The following is a 17,437-nucleotide window of genomic DNA, read 5'->3' as shown; positions in this document are numbered from 1 at the left end:
CTTCCCCTGGCTGACTTGAATCTGCACATTTCCCTGTGATAAATGCAACCATGAAGAGACAGGCTCCAGCAAACACCCTGAGTCCTTGCAGCAAGTGTCAGCCTGAGGGAGGGCTGGGACCTCTGTGTGTAACGGCACCAGAAGAGGGGGACCTGAGCAGACTGCTCCCCAATTTCCAGCAGCGTCCATCAGAGACGTGAAGGAGGAAGCAGAGCAGGCAGCCTAGCACCTGGAGGGGACTCCAGCCAGGTGAAGCCACGGGTAGAGACCCTGAGGCCACAGGCTTGGCGGAACCGAGGCATAGCCAGGAGGCCAGAGCAGGGAGAGGCAGAGGCCAGCGGTAAGACATGGCTCGGGGTGGTGAGGAGCAGCTGGTGTTGGGCCTTACGACCTGCTGAGGATTCAGCCTTCACACTCATGGAGAGGAGAAGACAGGAGTTCTGGCGTCCAGTTTTTACTGGGGCTTCAGGATAACAAGAGGTAGCTGGGCAGGAAACAGACTTTGGAGGGAGTTACTAGAAGCAGGGAGTGCATGGGGAAGCAGTTGTGATAACGTGGTGTGACGGTGGACGGACTGGGACGTGGTGGTGAACAGACTGGGACATGGCGGTGGACGGACTGGGACGTGGTGGTGAACAGACTGGGACATGGCGGTGGACGGACTGGGACGTGGTGGTGGACGGACTGGGATGTGGCAGTGGGTGGATGCTCAGACCACTGAGTTATTTTGGATAAAAGTTACCTTTCATGAATATCTTTCCTGTTTAACTTTTTTAGTGCTGAAGAGTTATATGATCCAATGTTTCAAATAAATCTATCCCAGTTATATCTGCTGTTGGTGAACACTTACTATGTAGAGTGCTGTTCTGATCTCTTTGGCGGATTCAGTTATTTGATCCTCACAAAAGCTCTCTGACGTGGTTCCTATTATTATCTAATTTCAGAACTAAAGTGACTGTCATAGTTTCCTAGGCTCTTGTAACACATTACCATGAGTTTAACCCAACAGAACTTTATCCTCTCTGTTCTGGAGTTCAGATGTTCTACATCAGCCTCATGGAGCCCATGCCATGGTGTCAGCAGGGCCATGTTCACTCTGGAGAGGTGGAAACCATCAGCCCCTGGCCTCAATCCTGCTGGTGGCCAGCATTCCTTGGTTTAGGGTGACATCACTCCCATCTTCAAGGCCACCATCTCCCAGGGCGCTGTCTCCACCATGTTCAGATCTCTCAGCGTGCCATCTTCAAGTCTCCTCTTCCTTCAGGGGTAGTAAAATCCCCCCGCTCCCTCCCCTAAAAGGATGCATGTGATTGCATTTAGGGCCCCTGGGTAATCCAGGGTGCTGTCCGCATCTCAATGCATTTGTGAAGACCTTCCCCTCTTTACCGTGTCAGGTAACATTCACATTCCAGGTCCCAGGAAGTGGGTATCAAAGAGGCAATCATTTTTAAGCCCACTGCAGTGACCCTGAGAATGTTCTCTGAATTTAAACTTGAGTATAATAGTTTATTGTGTGCGTCACTTGAGCAGAATCTGCTGGTCAGATCCTTTCTCTTTAACAGTAAATTGGAACCAAAGTTTCTCAGTTCTGAGAACCCTGTCCAGAGTTTTTCTAACACTTGCAATGCTTGCCTTATTAAAATATTGTGACAAATGATTTAATGCCCTGACTTTTAAGACAGCATAGGAATCTAGTAAGTGTTTGCTGAACAAATGATTGAAAGGATGACGCATCTAAGAGGAAGTTGCTGGAGGAAGTCCGGCAGAGCCCTGCAAACACCCCTACTTTGGAGGAGCTGGACTAGATGGGGAGAATCAGATTGTAGGGGTGGGGGCAGGGGATGAGACAAGAGTGATTGTCCCCACAGGAAGCCTCCAGGCTTAGTGTTTGATACTGATTCCAGTGATCCCATCAAATCTCAGAGTTTCTGAGTGCACAGGACAGGCTGAGCCACAGCATGGCCCTGAAACCAAGACCACACCAAGCAGCAAGGCAGGAGAAATCACCACTAGTGCAAGGAAGGAGGAAACATGGGAGACAACATAATTCCTCTTCTGAGAGTCCTCCCAGCCTCGCCTCCCTCTCCAGTTCCCCACTGAGCCCATCAACTGTGGTGAGTCTAATGATCACATCAAGAATTTAAAAATAAAGGAAAACCTTAACCAACACAAGATATTAGGAGATACAGTCATAAACACACATTTCTGTGAGCTTATTTAATATACAATATTGATAGACGAAACCACAACATGGCAGTAGGTCATTTATGATCTAATCACCGCTCTGACTATCTCATTTGCCCTTCCTGAGAAAGGAGTCGGGGGGGGTGGGTGAAGAAGAAATTAGAACAGCCCTGGCTGAAGAGCACAGCTGTCTCCTGGTCTGAGACACAAGCCAGGATAAGAGCAGCCAGGAGAGCTGTTTCAGTCAGGGTTCATTCAGAGAAGTATGACCAATGATTAGGATTTCTAACAGAGCCCCACACAATCATGGGAGCTGGCTGAGAACACTTCTCAAAGATGTCGCCATTTGCATTGATAGTGAACCAAATCTAGGTTGGCTGGACTGGGAGTTGGGAACATGAGTTGGGCTGAAGTGGGAGGGAGCCAGGATGAAATGGACTTACCCCAAGCCAAAACTGAGTGCTCCTCACTCAAAAATCAACAAATGTGTTGAATGCTTTAACCCGAAAGGAGGAGATCAAGTACTAAGAAAACTTAAAAGAAGAAAGAAAGAAAGAAAGAAAAGGAAGGAAAAAAGTAAAGAGAAAAAGGTATTTGATTTTTCAAGTTTTGCTTAAAGAAATTAGATTTTAGGAGAGAAATTGCTTTGTACTTTAAGGAAGAAAATAAGATATGTATAAAACAATAAATGAAAATGATATGTCAAAAATACAAAATGAAAAGGCATACATTAGTAAAACTTGAAGGAAAAGATGGAGACAATTTTCATAAAAGAGAGGGTCTTTAAGTACTGCCAAACAAGAATGTCGTAAACATCCACACCTCAGATCAACAAGGGGTAGAGAGTTCTGTCTGGAGTCGGTTCTTCCCTGTGCCTCATCTGGTTGTGACTAGGCATGACTCAGGGCTTTAGAGGACATGGTGAGAGGGAGCAGCTGAGCACTGTCATACCCCCCAATGTTAGGGAAATAGAAACTTGTTCTAAGAATTATTAAAGTAAAATCCCAGCCAACTACTAAATGGTTGCTTGACAAGAAATTCAACTGCTTTCCATTTCCCCAATTTCTAAGAAAATTCGCACTTTCCCTCTTCCTAGGACAATTCATGTGTTTAGATACAGTCATATCATAGGAGAAGTATGATATGACTTCACTCCTTGGGAAAACTCAAGAGCAGGCTGATGTTAATTAGTTCCTACTTCTAGAAGATTCTGTCATGTGGTGACGGTGTCTTCACTTGTTTCAGGAGCCAGCTGTGGCCAAGGGCAGCCCTGCCCAGCCACCATCCGCTTTATAAATCTCTAAATGAGTCTGCGTGTATTGCATGCCACTAATGGAACTCGGAGTGTCTGGCCAGTTTCAAGCCTATTTGCTGCTGATGATTTCATGAGGAATTATATATAAAAAATTGTTCTCATGTTTCAACAAATTCAGTTGTTACCCAGATAATTGGAAGCAATGTTTTCTTGATCATCCTCCCTGAATAACATTTTCCAAGACCAAAATAATTTTCTAAATTTAAAACGAAAGCTTTCCAGTGGCTGGAATAATATAGAGGGCATGTTAATACATCTGAGGAATAGGGAAATGAATCTTGAAAAACCCAGAGCTTTTTAACCCTGATAATGAAGACAAGGGGAGCCAGGTATCATCACTGGACACACGGGATTATTCACGTACATGCTTTCCATGTACTTCAGCAATATACTCAGTAATTTGGGGAATAGCATAAACTCAGCGGGGTAAAGTTTTTTTTCTTTAACTGATGACATAAGAAATGAATGCTTTTGTCCCTGTAAGCTAATCTGAGTTTTGTTCCTGTAAACCAAAATGTTTTCTGCTAAAACCTTCTGAGATTTATGACAAGACGTTATTTTTCAACTGAAAGGGATTCGTGCATTATAAAATAGCCTCCTCCTGCTCCTTCTCTCCTCTGCTTTCCCTACCTTCCTTGCCCACCCCACGGATCCTGTAAGCTGTTGTCTGTGGACTAACAGCTTCAGCCCATTTTGGATCCTTTCTGATGTGTTTATTTGTTGGTTTGTAAGTGTGTTTTAGTGTCCCACTTGTAAGCATTTGGGAAGTCTCTAGGCACATTCTGGCTTAAACTAAGACAAGCCAGCACATCTACAGCTCGTATTCAACCTGTCAGAGGACAGCAAATGCACGTTGAGTAATGAATACCTTTGCATTCAGAAAGCAACATTTCCCGCGGGCCTCCTCCTGTTGGGAGGAGATGGGGAGGCAGGTGTGAGTGGCGCCTGCCGGAAGGAAGGGACGCTCACCTTGGGCTCATCACAGAATGGATGCAGGTGGGCTGAGATGGAACTCTAAAAACTAACCGAGGAACTCATGTAAAGAGCAAGACAAATCTGATCTTGTTAAAGTCTCATTTCAATGAGAATAAAATAACATATATAAGCACATCAGAACAATATGAACGTAGAGGGTAGAAATTCATTTAACAACATATTGAAATTTTTCAATGATTATTCTCTTTAATACAAAAATGTCCCTTCCACTATTAAACTTTCCCATCTAGGAAACCCTGGGTACCTTCACAATCATTGGGGACTCCCAAGAAAATAGAACAAGCACTTGATTTTGAGGCTTTCCCTAATGAAACTTTTCCGTTGTGGAGATGTTGTGGGGTGCACTGAAAGAGAGACCACATAATTCAAAACTGCAAGCCAATTTGGAGTTTTTATTATGTTCTTTCCAAGAAGGAAGATTCAGAGAGCAGCCCCAGAGGTTTTCAAGGGGTGTTTATAAAGGCTAAAATCATGTTGTGGTTTTGCAGTTGCTAGCAAGCAAGTGTATCATAGAAGCAGAAAAATGCCATTAGCTGTTGCCAAAACACATCTCCTTCTCTCAGTTTCCTAACATTGCTTATTGCTTAACTCTTGGGGACATTCCACCCCAATGTTGTGGGGACTTTCCCTGCTGGGGCCTGATTGATTGCTTCTGGCCCTCCACATTCCCCATTGGGTTTATGAAAGAATTAAATCATTGTTTCTTTATTTTGATTATAAATTTGCTGATACTGGGTTCCAAGGACTAATAATTTAACAGTTTGTATTTTCTTTGCACGTATGAGGTTAGACAGCGGATTACACAGGGTCCGAACATTAATAATATGAGAATTAGGGCCCTGCTGTGGTGGACAAGGGCGTGGTCAGCCACGGGGACCAGGAAAGTAAGTTTTCATATCACTGGCAGGGGTCCTGTCCACCGGGCCTCCAAGGTGGCTGACTGAAGCTTCTTTATCTAGACTAGACCTCTAGGCTGCACCTGAAGTAGATCTTTTTTACGGGCAGGATCTGTTGGTCCCAGATGGGCTGCCTTCACCAGTTCCTGAGTTTTCTGGGTGGCAGATTGCAGGGCCTGTAATGATTTTAGAAGAGAATGGTTATTTAATTTAGTGATTTTTTTCTTCTCCCAATTTAGGGATTAGTGGGGGTGGTTGCCTGAACATGATTTTATATGGGGTAATTCCCTTAATATAGGGAGTACATTTAGTTTTTAGGAGGGCAAATGGAAGGAGACTCACCCAGTTTTCCCCAGTCTCGAGTTTTAGTTTATTTAAGGTCTCCTTTATTGTTTTATTTATTTTTTTAATATGCTCTGAACTCTGTGGCCTATAAATGCAATGTAATTTTCATTTGATATTTAATGTTTTTGCTAATAATTGTGCAACTTGGGCCATGAACACCAGCCCATTGTCGGATCCCATCACAGTTGGGAGGCCAAACTGGGGAACAATTTCAGAAAACAGTTTTTTTTTGTTTGTTTGTTTTGTTTTTACATGGGCAGGTACCAGGAATCGAACCCGGGTCCTCCAGCATGGCAGACAAGCATTTTTGCCTGCTGAGCCACCGTGGCCTGCCCCAGTTTTATTATTATTATTATTTTTTTTTTATTATTATTATTAGTGCTGTCTTAGTTTTGGTAGGAAATGCCTCAGTCCATCCGGAGAAGGTGTTGATGAAGACTAATAGGTATTGGTATCTATATGAACCAGGTCATATTTCCGTGAAGTCTATTTCCCAATGTTTCCTTTGGGCTTGTCCCCTCAGCCTAGTTCCTTGGGGCATTTCTTTCCCTCAGCCGGAATTTACCTGGGTGCAGATGTGGCATCTGGATGATACCTGCTAGGCTTGTTGTTGCAATCAGGGAATGTAGTAATCTCGCTGTAAGAGTTCAGTTAATTTTGTACTGCCCAGGTGTGTACTTTGGTGGACGTGGGTAACCAAAATTTTCCCCAGGTGCTCTGGCACTAGGATTCTCCTGTCCAGGAGAATTTTCTAACCATCTGGATCTGTTTTAGTGCCCAGAGTTTTGCCTAGTTTAATTTCTTCCCCGGTATATTTTGGAGGGCTCAGCAGCATTTGCCCTGGTAAGACAGGAAGTATCTGTAGCATCCCCACTGGTTTTGGGGCAACCTCTTTTGTCATTTTATCAGCCAGGGCATTCCCTCTGGCAATTTGAGTTTTGACAGTTTGATGTTCTTTGCAATGTATAATGGCTGCCTTTTTTGGCAATCAGACAGCTTATAGCAAGGTGAGTATTTCTGGAATATTTTTTACTTCCTTTCTTCCCGATGTCAAAAGTCCGTGCTCCTGATATAGTGCCCCATGGACGTGCGCAGTTGCAAAGGCGTATTTGCTGTCTGTACAGATGTTGACAACTTTCCCTATTCCTCACCTTAGAGCCTGGGTCAGAGCTACTAGTTCAGCCTTTTGGCTGAGACCCGATAGCCCAACTGGGCTAGTTCCCGTAACAAGCTTTTGGTTGTTTTTTTGCAATTTGACAGATTCTTAGCTACCAGTAAGAGGTCATCCACATATTATAGGAGGGTTATCTCTGGATGCTCCTGTCTAAAACGAGCCAGATCCTGGCTTAAGGCCTCATTGAACAAGGTGGGAGAATTTATGAAACTCTGCAGCAACCAAGTCCAGGTTAGTTGTCCAGAGAACCCCCACCTCTGGGTCAGTCCATTCAAAAGCAAAGATAGATTGACTTACCATGGCCAAGGGACGCGAGAAGAAGGCATCCTTTAAATCCAGAACAGTGTAGACCTGCTGGTTGGGAGGTAACAGGCTCAAGAGCGTATATGGGTTAGGCACAGTGGGGTGAATGGTTTCAATTCTTTTGTTTACCTCTCAGAGATCTTGCACTGGCCAGAAATCGTCGGTCCTGGGTTTTTGGACCGGGAGAAGGGGGGTGTTCCAGGCCGAATGGCAGGGACTAGAATACCTGCGTCCAGAGTCTTTTGATATGGACTGCTATGTCTCTTTTAGCCTTTCAGCTTATTGGGTATTGTCGGACTCTGATTGGGGTGGCGGTGCTGTCAGCTGGACAACAATGGGGGGCTGATGGGCAGCTAATCCTGGTAGATTAGTTTCTGCCCATATGCCTGATATGTTTTCTTTAAATTCTTGCAAATATGGGCCTGGGGCCAGCAGGGCCACCTCTGCAGTAAGTAAATACTCTTCCGATAAGGGACAAGTGAGGAGGATTGCCGAGGGGGTTGTATTGAAGGAGAGCTTGGCCGAATTGTTTTTGAAAGAGATGGTGGCTTATAATTTCTGAAAAAGGTCTCTCCCAAAAAGGGGGTACTGACACTCTGGCATTGTAAGAAACGAGTGGGTGACAGTTCCTTCTCCAAGGTTAGTGATCCTAGTCTTAGTCCATGGGTAAAACTTTGTTTGTCCCATTGCTCCCTGTATGGGGATTTGCTCCTTAGATGTGGGCCCTTCTGCTTGCTGGAGGATGGAGAAGTTCACCCCAGTATCCACAAGAAATTTTATAGGCTTGCCCCCAATTTCTAATGTGACCTTGGGCTCCCGGGGGCTCAATGGAATGGAGCCCCAGCCCCGTCAATTTGCCTCTTCAACTAGAACAGGGGCTGGTTTCAGTACTTTAAGTAATCTTTTAATTTTTTTTTCTTTTTTTTTTTTAAGTCCTCTTTTAGGGCATTCATTTTTCCAATATCCATTCTCTTTGAAGTAAGTGCATTGGTTTGCACCTAGGCCCAACCTTTTTCCTTGGTTTCCCTTTCTTTTTTCAGTGGTTTCCCATCTACCTTTATGCTTTTCCTGTTCAGCCATTGTGGATACTAAAATTTTGGCTATTTTTTTTTTTTGGACTTTGTGGTCTCGGGGTCATCTCTGTTATTAAAAGTCCTTTGGGCAATCTTTATCAGTTCAGACAGCATTTTACCCTCAAATCCTTTTAATTTCTGCAATTTTTCTTATATTTGGGCCAACTGGGTGACAAATGCTATATTTACGGCTTGCCTTTTTTGGGTGCCTCTGGATCTATAGGGGTGTAGAAGTGGTATGCCTCAAGGAGGCACTCAAGGAAAGCGGCTGGAGATTCATCCGGCTTTTGTACGGTTTTGCTTACCCGAGATGAGTTGGTCAGCTTCTTGGCCACTGCTCGTATCCCCTGGAGCAGAGTCTGGTGATACTGATCGAGAGCCTCCTCACCTCTATCAGTGTTGGGGTCACCTCTATCATCCGGGATGGGCGGAGGGGAACACAGCCTCTAATCAGGTTGATTCAGTAGTAGGTTGCTCATTAGGTCCAAGAATTAATTTCCTCGCCTCTCTCCTGACTCAATCTCATTCCTTGGAGGTGAAGAGGCCTGGAGGAGCTGTTGGCAGTCATCCCAGGTGGGCTGGTGGGTAAAAAAGACAGTCTCCACCAGGGAGATGAGCCCTTGGGGCTTTTCAGAGAAGGAGGGATTCTGGTTTTTCCAGTTATACAGATCGCTAAAGGAAAAGGGGACACAGACCATGAACGGTGGGCCGTCGTCCCCTGGGGCAGGGCCAACCTGCCTCAAGGGTAAAACTGGGGCTTCGGAAGAATCCAGCAATTGTGAATCAGAAGAAGGATGGTAAGCAGAGCCACTTCTGGTATGAAGGGACTGAAGGTCACCTTCTGGCTATTAGAGGGGCTGGTTGCCGCCTCTTTGGTTGTTACTCCCCTTTGGTCTTAGAGGTGGCGGTGGGGCTGTTGGGTATGGGGGAGGGTCCGTCAAGATGATGGTCCTGTCAATACTGGGATCTCATTAGTCCTTTCTTTTTGAGAGGTTTCTATTAAGAGGGCCATTTTGGCTCTGGGGGTCTTTCTTTTTGGGACTCCAGGCAGGACCATAACCACTTGGGTTTTCTGTTAAAATTTCGACCCAAATTAGTATATAGGGGATTTGGTCAGGTTGGCCTGGATTACAAAAATTGTTCTTTGGACTTTATAAGCCACAGATAGATCTGTAGTTCCCTCAGGAGGCCACCCAGAAACAAAAATTGGCCACTCCCATGAGCAGAAATTTTTTCAAGTTGAAGGCGTTGACAGGGGCTCCGTAGTCTCCGGCCTTCCACTGAAATTCCTGGAAATTTTTCAAAAAACGTTGACGAGGAGTACAGACAGATAAGCTTGACTGACCCATGGCAGTTATGACAAGCATGACACAGAATATGACCAGACCAACAGATGAGAGAAGGGACAAACTAAACCAAGACACACAAAAGCCTTCTCCTTCATTGACTCCTAACCAGAAGCCTCCAGCAACGTCTTGCTCTGGAACCTGACCTTGGAAGTAATGCTGCGTCCAGCCTTCCAGAGGTCCTCACTGGATCCTATAACAAATCTGTACTCACCGGTGAGGTTTCCAGAAACAGATGACTGCATCAGATTTTGTATAATTTTGGAGGGTCCTGTAGAACCGGCCCAGTCCCTGGTCCTTGTCTGGGGCAGAGGAATGTTTCTCCGAGGCTTCCCCTAGGCTGGACCTCAGTTCTGGGGGCGATCCCCAAGACCTGTGATCACCAGATGGCCCATTAGGGACGATCTCACTGGGGCCTCCAAATGTTGTGGGGCACACCGAAAGAGAGACCACATAATTCAAAACTGCAAGCCAATTTGGAGTCTTTATTAGCTGGCCGGTGACTGCCTCAGAAACTTCCAAGAAGGAAGATTCAGAGAGCAGCCCCCAGAGGTTTTCAAAGGGTGCTTATAAAGGCTAAAATCATGTTGTGGTTTTGCAGTTGCTAGCAAGCAAGTGTATCATAGAAGCAGAAAAATGCCATTAGCTGTTACCAAAACATATCCCGTTCTCTCAGTTTCCTAACATTGGTTATTGTTTAACTCTTGGGGACATTTCCTTGCTTGGGCCTGATTGATTGCTTCTGCTTGGGCCTGATTGATTGCTTCTGGCCCTCCACAGAGAAGCTGAGACAACCTGTAATGAGGTCTGTCATGGTCAGGTTCATGAGTCAACTTGGCCAAGTGGTGGTACCTGTTTGTCTGGTTGAGCAAATGCTGGCCTGTCTGTTGCAATAAGGACATTTCAGAGAATTAACTCATGATCATGTCAGCTACATCCACAGCTGATTCCATTAGTAATCAGCCAAGGGAGAGTGTCTTCTGCAATGAGTGATGCTCAATCTGATCACTGGAAAACTTAAAAGGAGGATTCAGAAGAGACAGGCTCTTCCTGTCTTGGCCAGCGAGCCTCTCCTATGGAGTTTGTCCAAACCCTCCATCAGAATTGTCAGCTTCACAGCCTGCCCTGTGGATTTTGGACTCTGTGTTCCCATGGACATGTGAGACACTTCTATAAATATTATACTTGCGAGTGTTCCCTGTTGATTCTGTTTCTCTAGAGAACCCTAACTAATACAAGGTCTAAGAGTTGCTTCCAGGAAACCTCTACTGTTACTCAGATATGGCCCCTCTAAGCCCAACTCTGCAAAGAAAATCATTACCCTCCTCCCTATGTGGGCGGGCTAACAACTCTCTGACTAGGTGGGGCATGACTCCCAGGGATGAGTCTGGCCCTGGCACACATGGGATCAGTAACACCTTCTTGACCAAAAGGGGAAAAAGGAGTGTAACGAAATAAGGCAACAGCGGCTAAGAGAGATCAAATGGAGACATGAGGCTATTCTGGAGGTTAGTCTTATGCAAGCTTCCATTAGATGGTGCCAATTGCCATGGTTTGCTACCCCCCAGTCAGCAACACTCTGTTAACTCTAAAAAACACCTAGGGATCAAACCGAGACTCCATAAAAGCTTCATGCCCTAATTTTGCTTCCCTGGAACCTACAATTTCCAGAGGTTCTTAGGCCAGATAAATCCTGAAATCCAGAGGGACCAGCCTCTCCAACATTATCAACTAATTACGTCCCCTATCCTATAGTGTCAACATTCCTTCTCAACATGAGGAAGTCAGAACAAGCATTGCCTAAAGACCCTTATAGACTGAGAGGAGGATCAAAGGAGAAGGAGTAGTTATAACAGAGAAAATAAGATTTAGCAAATGAGTATGACTGCAGAATCACTATGTTCATATTTCTTTTAGCCTCCAGTATTTTGAAGCAGCTAGAAAGAAAACTCTGAAATAGTGGAATGGTAGACCATAACAAACACTGAAATCTGTTCTGTAACCATTTGTTGACGTGTACTTTGAAAATTATTGCTCTCTTTCTTTTCTTTGTATATATGTTAGATTTCACAATAAAAAATGTTTTTTAAAAAAGTCACTTCCAGAAAAGTAATTATAAAGAGATGATGTTAGAAGCAGAAAAAAGATTAATGTAAAAAGAAATGCATATAGGAAGAGAAGATGAGTATTGGAGAAATGGGGCAGAGCTGAATGTCTGTATTCTAGATGGACTATTTCATTCAATGGCTTATTGATAAATTTTGTTTAAAAAATAAAGAATAACATGGAAATTACCTTAGATATAAAATTAATGGGCTGGAGACCTGGGTTTGATTCCTGGAGACTGTTTATGAAAAAAAAAATGAAATATTAATGGGAAAGGTAAGAAAAAGGTATATATTCAATAAAGTTAAAAATATAATTTAAAACCATACATTTAGCAAAAAGATTAAAAATGTTAATATCATTAAGCAAAAACCACCTAGATTTTTCCTATTCCTAATTCCCTACTCTTTCCACTTATTATTAAATGACTATATATTATTTCCTACAATAAAAATGGATAGAAACCTACATTTCCTTAAATTAGGTGAAAAGCTAGGATACTTGATTTGTATCAAAGTAGCAATTATTTTTATTTAATTGCCCCAATTCATTCATGATTTAGATATTAAAAACAGAGTGCAATTGAGTGAAACATCTTCTGACCGACCAAGCATATCTTGCCCATATTATCAAACAGAATTACTTGAAAAAACATAAGAAACAGCAACGTGTCTGCACTGATAAATCCCCATAGTACCTCAAAATTTGCTACTAGTTCTTCCTACTCATAAAAAAACATAATCGTAAAGAAGAGACAAAAATGCTCAAAATAGTTCATTGCATAAGAGTAACAAAATATTTCAAAACTTTGAATGAGTATTCAGAACAAGGCAGAGGGGTTTTTAGAAAATGTAGGGTGAAAAAAAGACTTTGCTATGCTCAGAAATAGGCCATCCGCCCAAAGGTCTCCGAGGACGCAAAAAGTCTCAGTGGAGTGACCAGCCCTAGAGGGCAAAGGCCAGCGGTTTCAGAAAAGGTGGCAGAGGGTGACCTGAACCAGGTGCTGAAGTCCATGTTCAGCCCAAGACTGGCTCTGGCCACTGGTGCCCTCTGTGTGCACCCCCATGCGCTGGGTTGGGGCAATGCCCAGTGATCCTGAGACCCCGCACCCGCGCTGGGCCCTGGCTCGGGGCAGCCCCGTGGGCAGCAGCCGTCCTGCATCTCCGAGCGCTGCTGCTGAATTGGTGCGGGAAGAGATGGACGAAGGCCCTCGTGGCCCCCCGGCCCCTTCCGCGTGGTCGGCGGGCGGCCTGTTCAGGGCTCTGCAGACCCCTGGCGCTGATAGGACTAGCGATCCCGAGGCGCTTCCCCTCCGTCCCTGCGAGTGCGCACTCGAGCTCCGCAGACGGGTTGCCTTAACTGCAGAGTGTGTGCGAGTGTGCGGGAAATCCTGCACCCGGGGTGCGCTCGCGTTGGGGAGCCGGGCAGGAGGCGGCAGGCAGGGCGAGGAGGGCCAGCAAGAGGCGGCAGGCACACAGGCCACCTGCAGCCCCCGCGTGTGCGCCCTGCCGACTACCCCCGAGGGCGCCGACAGCGAGCCCGCCTCCCATCTGAGAACAGCTGCAAGCGAATCGCCTCGCCACCAGAGTCCTGCCCTCTCCCCAGGAAGCTCTCAGGAGCCCCTCCACTTCCCTTCTCCTCAGTCCCATAGGGTCGTCGTGAAGATCCACGGGCCCGGACTTAGTGAGTGTAAAACGCTGTGAAATGTGAACTGCGATCCCTGTTAACGGTCCTGACTCCTTTCCACTGGGGCGCGCGGCGCAGGCCGCGGAAACCCGAGACGTGCACCGACACGGCCGAGGAGGGTGTGAGCGCACAGCGCCGGGTGCTGGTCAGGCAACCTGCCTGCAGCTTTGATGTCTTCCGAAAGAGTTGATCAAAGATAAATGCAAACGAAATGCTGCGGCTGCGTCCTTCCTTCCTCTGGAGAGGGCGGTGGGGAACGCGAGCGTTGCCCTGCGCGTCCCTTAAGGCCGCGTGAGCCCCAGCGTGGTGACTGACGTGACGCCTGGGCAGCACCAAGGGCTCCTGGATCGCACCCCTCCCGCACTTGGCCGCCCGCATCCCCGCCGGTCTGTGCACCCGGGCGCCCGGTCGGGCCCTCCCCTGCGGGGGCAGCGGCACGACACGGGCTGCTCCTGAGGAGCGCGGAGCCGCTCGGCTGCTCCCGAAGCCTCTGCCCCCACAGCCCCACCGAGTCCGGGCCCCGCTGCTCTGTGCTCACTGGCAGGCAGCCGCGAGCGCCATGAACCCCTCAAGAGCGCCCCGGAGCTGTCGAAGCACCCGGAGAAGTTCCGGCCAGCGCTACCCCCACCAGGAGTCTCTGCTGCTCGGGTGAGCCGGCCGCTGCACAGGGGCAGCGAGGCAGGGGCGCCGGGCCACCTGGGCTGCGCTCGGGTTTAGGCGGAGGGCGGGGAAGGGGCTCCCCTCCACAGCAAGCTCAGAAACCCGTGTCCCCAGCGCTCGGGACAGCTGGGCGGCAGCCGCAGCGACGCTGAGACCAGGAAAGCCCCTGCTTCCCGGTGAACTGCCCGCGCCTGGCGCTCCTGGCCACCAGCCCGCGCGCGCAGTACCTGTTCTCTCCTGGCAGTGCCGAGAGGGAGCACGTCGTGCTTTTGTTAGAAAAACAAGTGTCCATTGGAAAAATGCGTTAGGCTAGTAAGGTTTGTATAAGTGCTATTAGAATGTGTTAAATATTTGTACAGATATATTAAAACCTCACTGATTTGGAGACTGGGGAAAATTATTCTTGGGGTAATTAACACAATTCAAATTAGATAATAACAAAGGAATTATTTTCTCTTACTTCTAAGTGCATCATTGCCCTAATAACCACAGCAGAGTACTCTTTCCTGAGAAGTTGTGTAAAGATTAGTTTAGTAATTATTACAGAGAATAAACATCGGTCCATGTTGGAAAATTGTTCTAGAGAGTAAAGATGTCCCTGAAATGTTTTTGCTCCATATATCTGCTTAGCTGATTTCTTCTTCATCATTGGTATCTACAGAAACCTCAGCTATCTCAGATTTCGCGTGAATGGAAGTGGGAGGGCTGGCAGGGGTCTCTGGGAAAAAGAAATTTGATTTTCATTTATTTTACCCTCAGAGCTGGGGGACAAAAGGAGTTGTGCTTCTAAAATCAGCTCACTTTTTCAGTGAGCTTACCAAAGAAATTGTTTGGCCACCAAGATGCTGCACCCTCTTTTCTTCTTTCATGACATCCTCAGACATCTTTCATCCTGAGAAACCATTTTCTTTCTTTCACTCAGCCACGGAAACACTGTGAGCCAGTAAAGGTGTCTCAGCAGCTGCGGCTCCACCCACCGCTCTCCCTGCTTCCCACCCCGCGGCACAGCTGCACCTGGGGCTGGGGAAACGAGGTGCCAAACCTGCCCTGGCAGAGCTCCCTACTAATCAGCTCTCCCCCCACCACCCCATCCCTCCAGAAACCTGGATGACAGCTTCGATGGTGACGAAGTGGGGGACAAGAGCGATCCAGAGCAGATCTTCCAGAATATCCAGTTCCAGAAAGAACTCATGGCAAACATCCGCTGCAGACCCTGGCCCCTGCGGCAGAAGCTGAGGGCACTGAGGTAAGAGTCTGCAAGGATCATTCCTGCATGTGTGTGTGCAAGTGAACATTCATGTGTGTATGTGTGTGCATCTGCGTGTGCATGTGCGTGTATTGGTGTGTGTGAATTGGCAGAGTTTCTGGTCTCCTCTCAGTCCCAAGCCCTGGATTTTACTTGGCATTATCTCTAGAGGTGACTGGGCCAACCAGACTCCGGAGAGCAGCAGCATAAACCAGAATGAAAACAGGTGCTGGTTTTGCTGCCTGGGCATTGCCTCCTGCTGGGGGAACGTCCAGAGGGAAGCCGACTGTTATGATTCTTAGAATCACGTTGGAGATGCTGTCTAGCTAATCCTTAAGCTCAAGGTTTTAGGGCAGACAGCCTGGGTTAAAAATCATCACTCGCTGGCCATGTGAGAGTGGTTAGCTACTGTTCTCAGTTTCTGGAAATACCAGTTCCCCTTTCTTTAATGCTGAAGTGATGGTGAGAAACAGCACCATCTCCTGCAGCAATGTTCCCAAACTGTGAACTGCGAAGCTTTCAGGTTGCGCCATGAACTCAAAATCCCCAGCCGTCCACCATGGGCTGCAGCCACAGACCATGTATCTTAACCAAGCCCGGGTCAGTCTGTGTGCAGACCAGTCCGGAAAGCACAGCGTGGCTGGGTGCAGGGTGGCATGGTGAAGCTTCGCGTGGCACTGCCTGCTTCCCGGCCTGGGGCCGCCCAGCTCGGAGGTCACTGCCAAGCCCAGGCGGGCAGCTTGGTGCCTCGGGGCCGCCCAGGCCTATGAGTGGACAGCAGGGCCTTCACCACCAGATCGTCGTGGCACCACTGCGGACGAGGCTGGAGCACTGTAGGGCTCCTTGTGCCCCTTCTAGGAGCTGAGCCAACGCCCTTTCTCCATCTCCATCTGCTAGGCATGGCTCCTCCGCAGCACACCTCACCGGTTTCCATTCCAGACCCTCTGCTCCACCTGGGACAGCCTGTCCGAGGGAAACGCTGACAGACAGCTAAGCTGGTCTGTAATCTTCATTCGCACAAGTCTCCAATTCTCCCTTATCTTCCTTCCTATCTGCTACCAGCTCTTATCACTTCCCTTTCTTTGAATAAGAATGGCATTGTCTCCATTTTTCAGAGGAGAAAAGTAATGCTCAGAGAGGTTAAGTGACTTATCCAAGGATGCACAGCTCCTGAGTGCTGGCATTGAGCCTTAGGCCTGGGCTGTCCCACCCCGAGGCCAGTGCTCTGTTCTACTGGAACATAGGCATTCTACCAATCCATCCAAGAAAAGGAGTTTCTAAAACTCACACAGATGATGGTTAAGGCTATCAGAGCAGTAGACCATGAAGTCCTTTCAAGCCTGAGCAGAGCGAGTGATGGCTTTTCTATCAAGCACTTCAATAAAAAAGAGCTCGCCAGGCCGGGCACCCTGTCGCTGAGTCCAGGCCTCAGCCAGCACCGGAGGACGTCTGGCCACAGGCCTGGCCCACAGAGTGCAGCTCTTGCTGTCGTCCGCTTGCCACACATGTGTGCCCTCGTCACCTTGAGAAGCCGCTGCAACCATGGCTTGCTAACTGGATGCAGTGAAGGTCATTGCACTGCTCTGCGGAGGTCCGAGGCACTGGGCCCTGCCTTGGCGTGAGGAGGCATTGCTGGACACTGAGAAGAGAAGGGAGCTGCAGCCCTGAGCCATGCCTATTCTCCTTAGTGACACAGTGGTCAGCACTGGGGGCTTGGTAGTGACCTCCGACAGGGCCTGGGTTTGGTCCACCCCTGCGTGCTAAATCTGTCCCCCCGCCCCACCACAGCCCCTCTTACATCTCCTTCACCCAGCTGGGCAGTGACCTTTTTCAGGGCAGAGACAGTGATACACCTCTGTAGACCTCTGTGCTTGACCCAAAACAGGTGTGCGGAAAACGCCTGCTGGTAAAAATAGGAATACATAAACGACTGGCGTGGCTTCTTGCCATGGACAGGCTCCACGGGGGGGGGGGGGGGGGAAGCGCCACTCGGGTGTGCAGGGGAGGCCGCTGGCGCATGGCATGGGGTGTGGGTACCACCCACTTCGGGTTCTGGTCTGAATGCGGCCAGTGCAGGGGTGCAGATCCAGCCCCTGCTGGGGTCGTG

At 47.6% G+C, this 17,437-nt stretch overlaps 1 protein-coding gene across 1 annotated transcript in view; it reads left to right on the top strand.

Annotated features, from left to right (window-relative positions):
- The first annotated feature begins 13,546 nt into the window (after positions 1–13,546).
- LOC143673186 (transmembrane channel-like protein 3) overlaps positions 13,547–17,437 on the top strand; it is a 36,222-nt gene continuing 32,331 nt past the window's right edge. Inside the window, exons 1-2 of the mRNA XM_077147508.1 lie at positions 13,547–14,072; positions 15,184–15,330. Coding sequence (XP_077003623.1) covers positions 13,984–14,072; positions 15,184–15,330 — 236 coding nt within the window. The 5' untranslated portion in view covers positions 13,547–13,983. The remainder of the gene's footprint in view (positions 14,073–15,183; positions 15,331–17,437) is intronic.

This window comes from Tamandua tetradactyla, unplaced genomic scaffold (assembly GCF_023851605.1).
Source record: "Tamandua tetradactyla isolate mTamTet1 unplaced genomic scaffold, mTamTet1.pri scaffold_176_ctg1, whole genome shotgun sequence".
NCBI classification, from domain to species: domain Eukaryota; kingdom Metazoa; phylum Chordata; class Mammalia; order Pilosa; family Myrmecophagidae; genus Tamandua; species Tamandua tetradactyla.
This window is presented reverse-complemented; position numbering and strand designations above follow the sequence as displayed.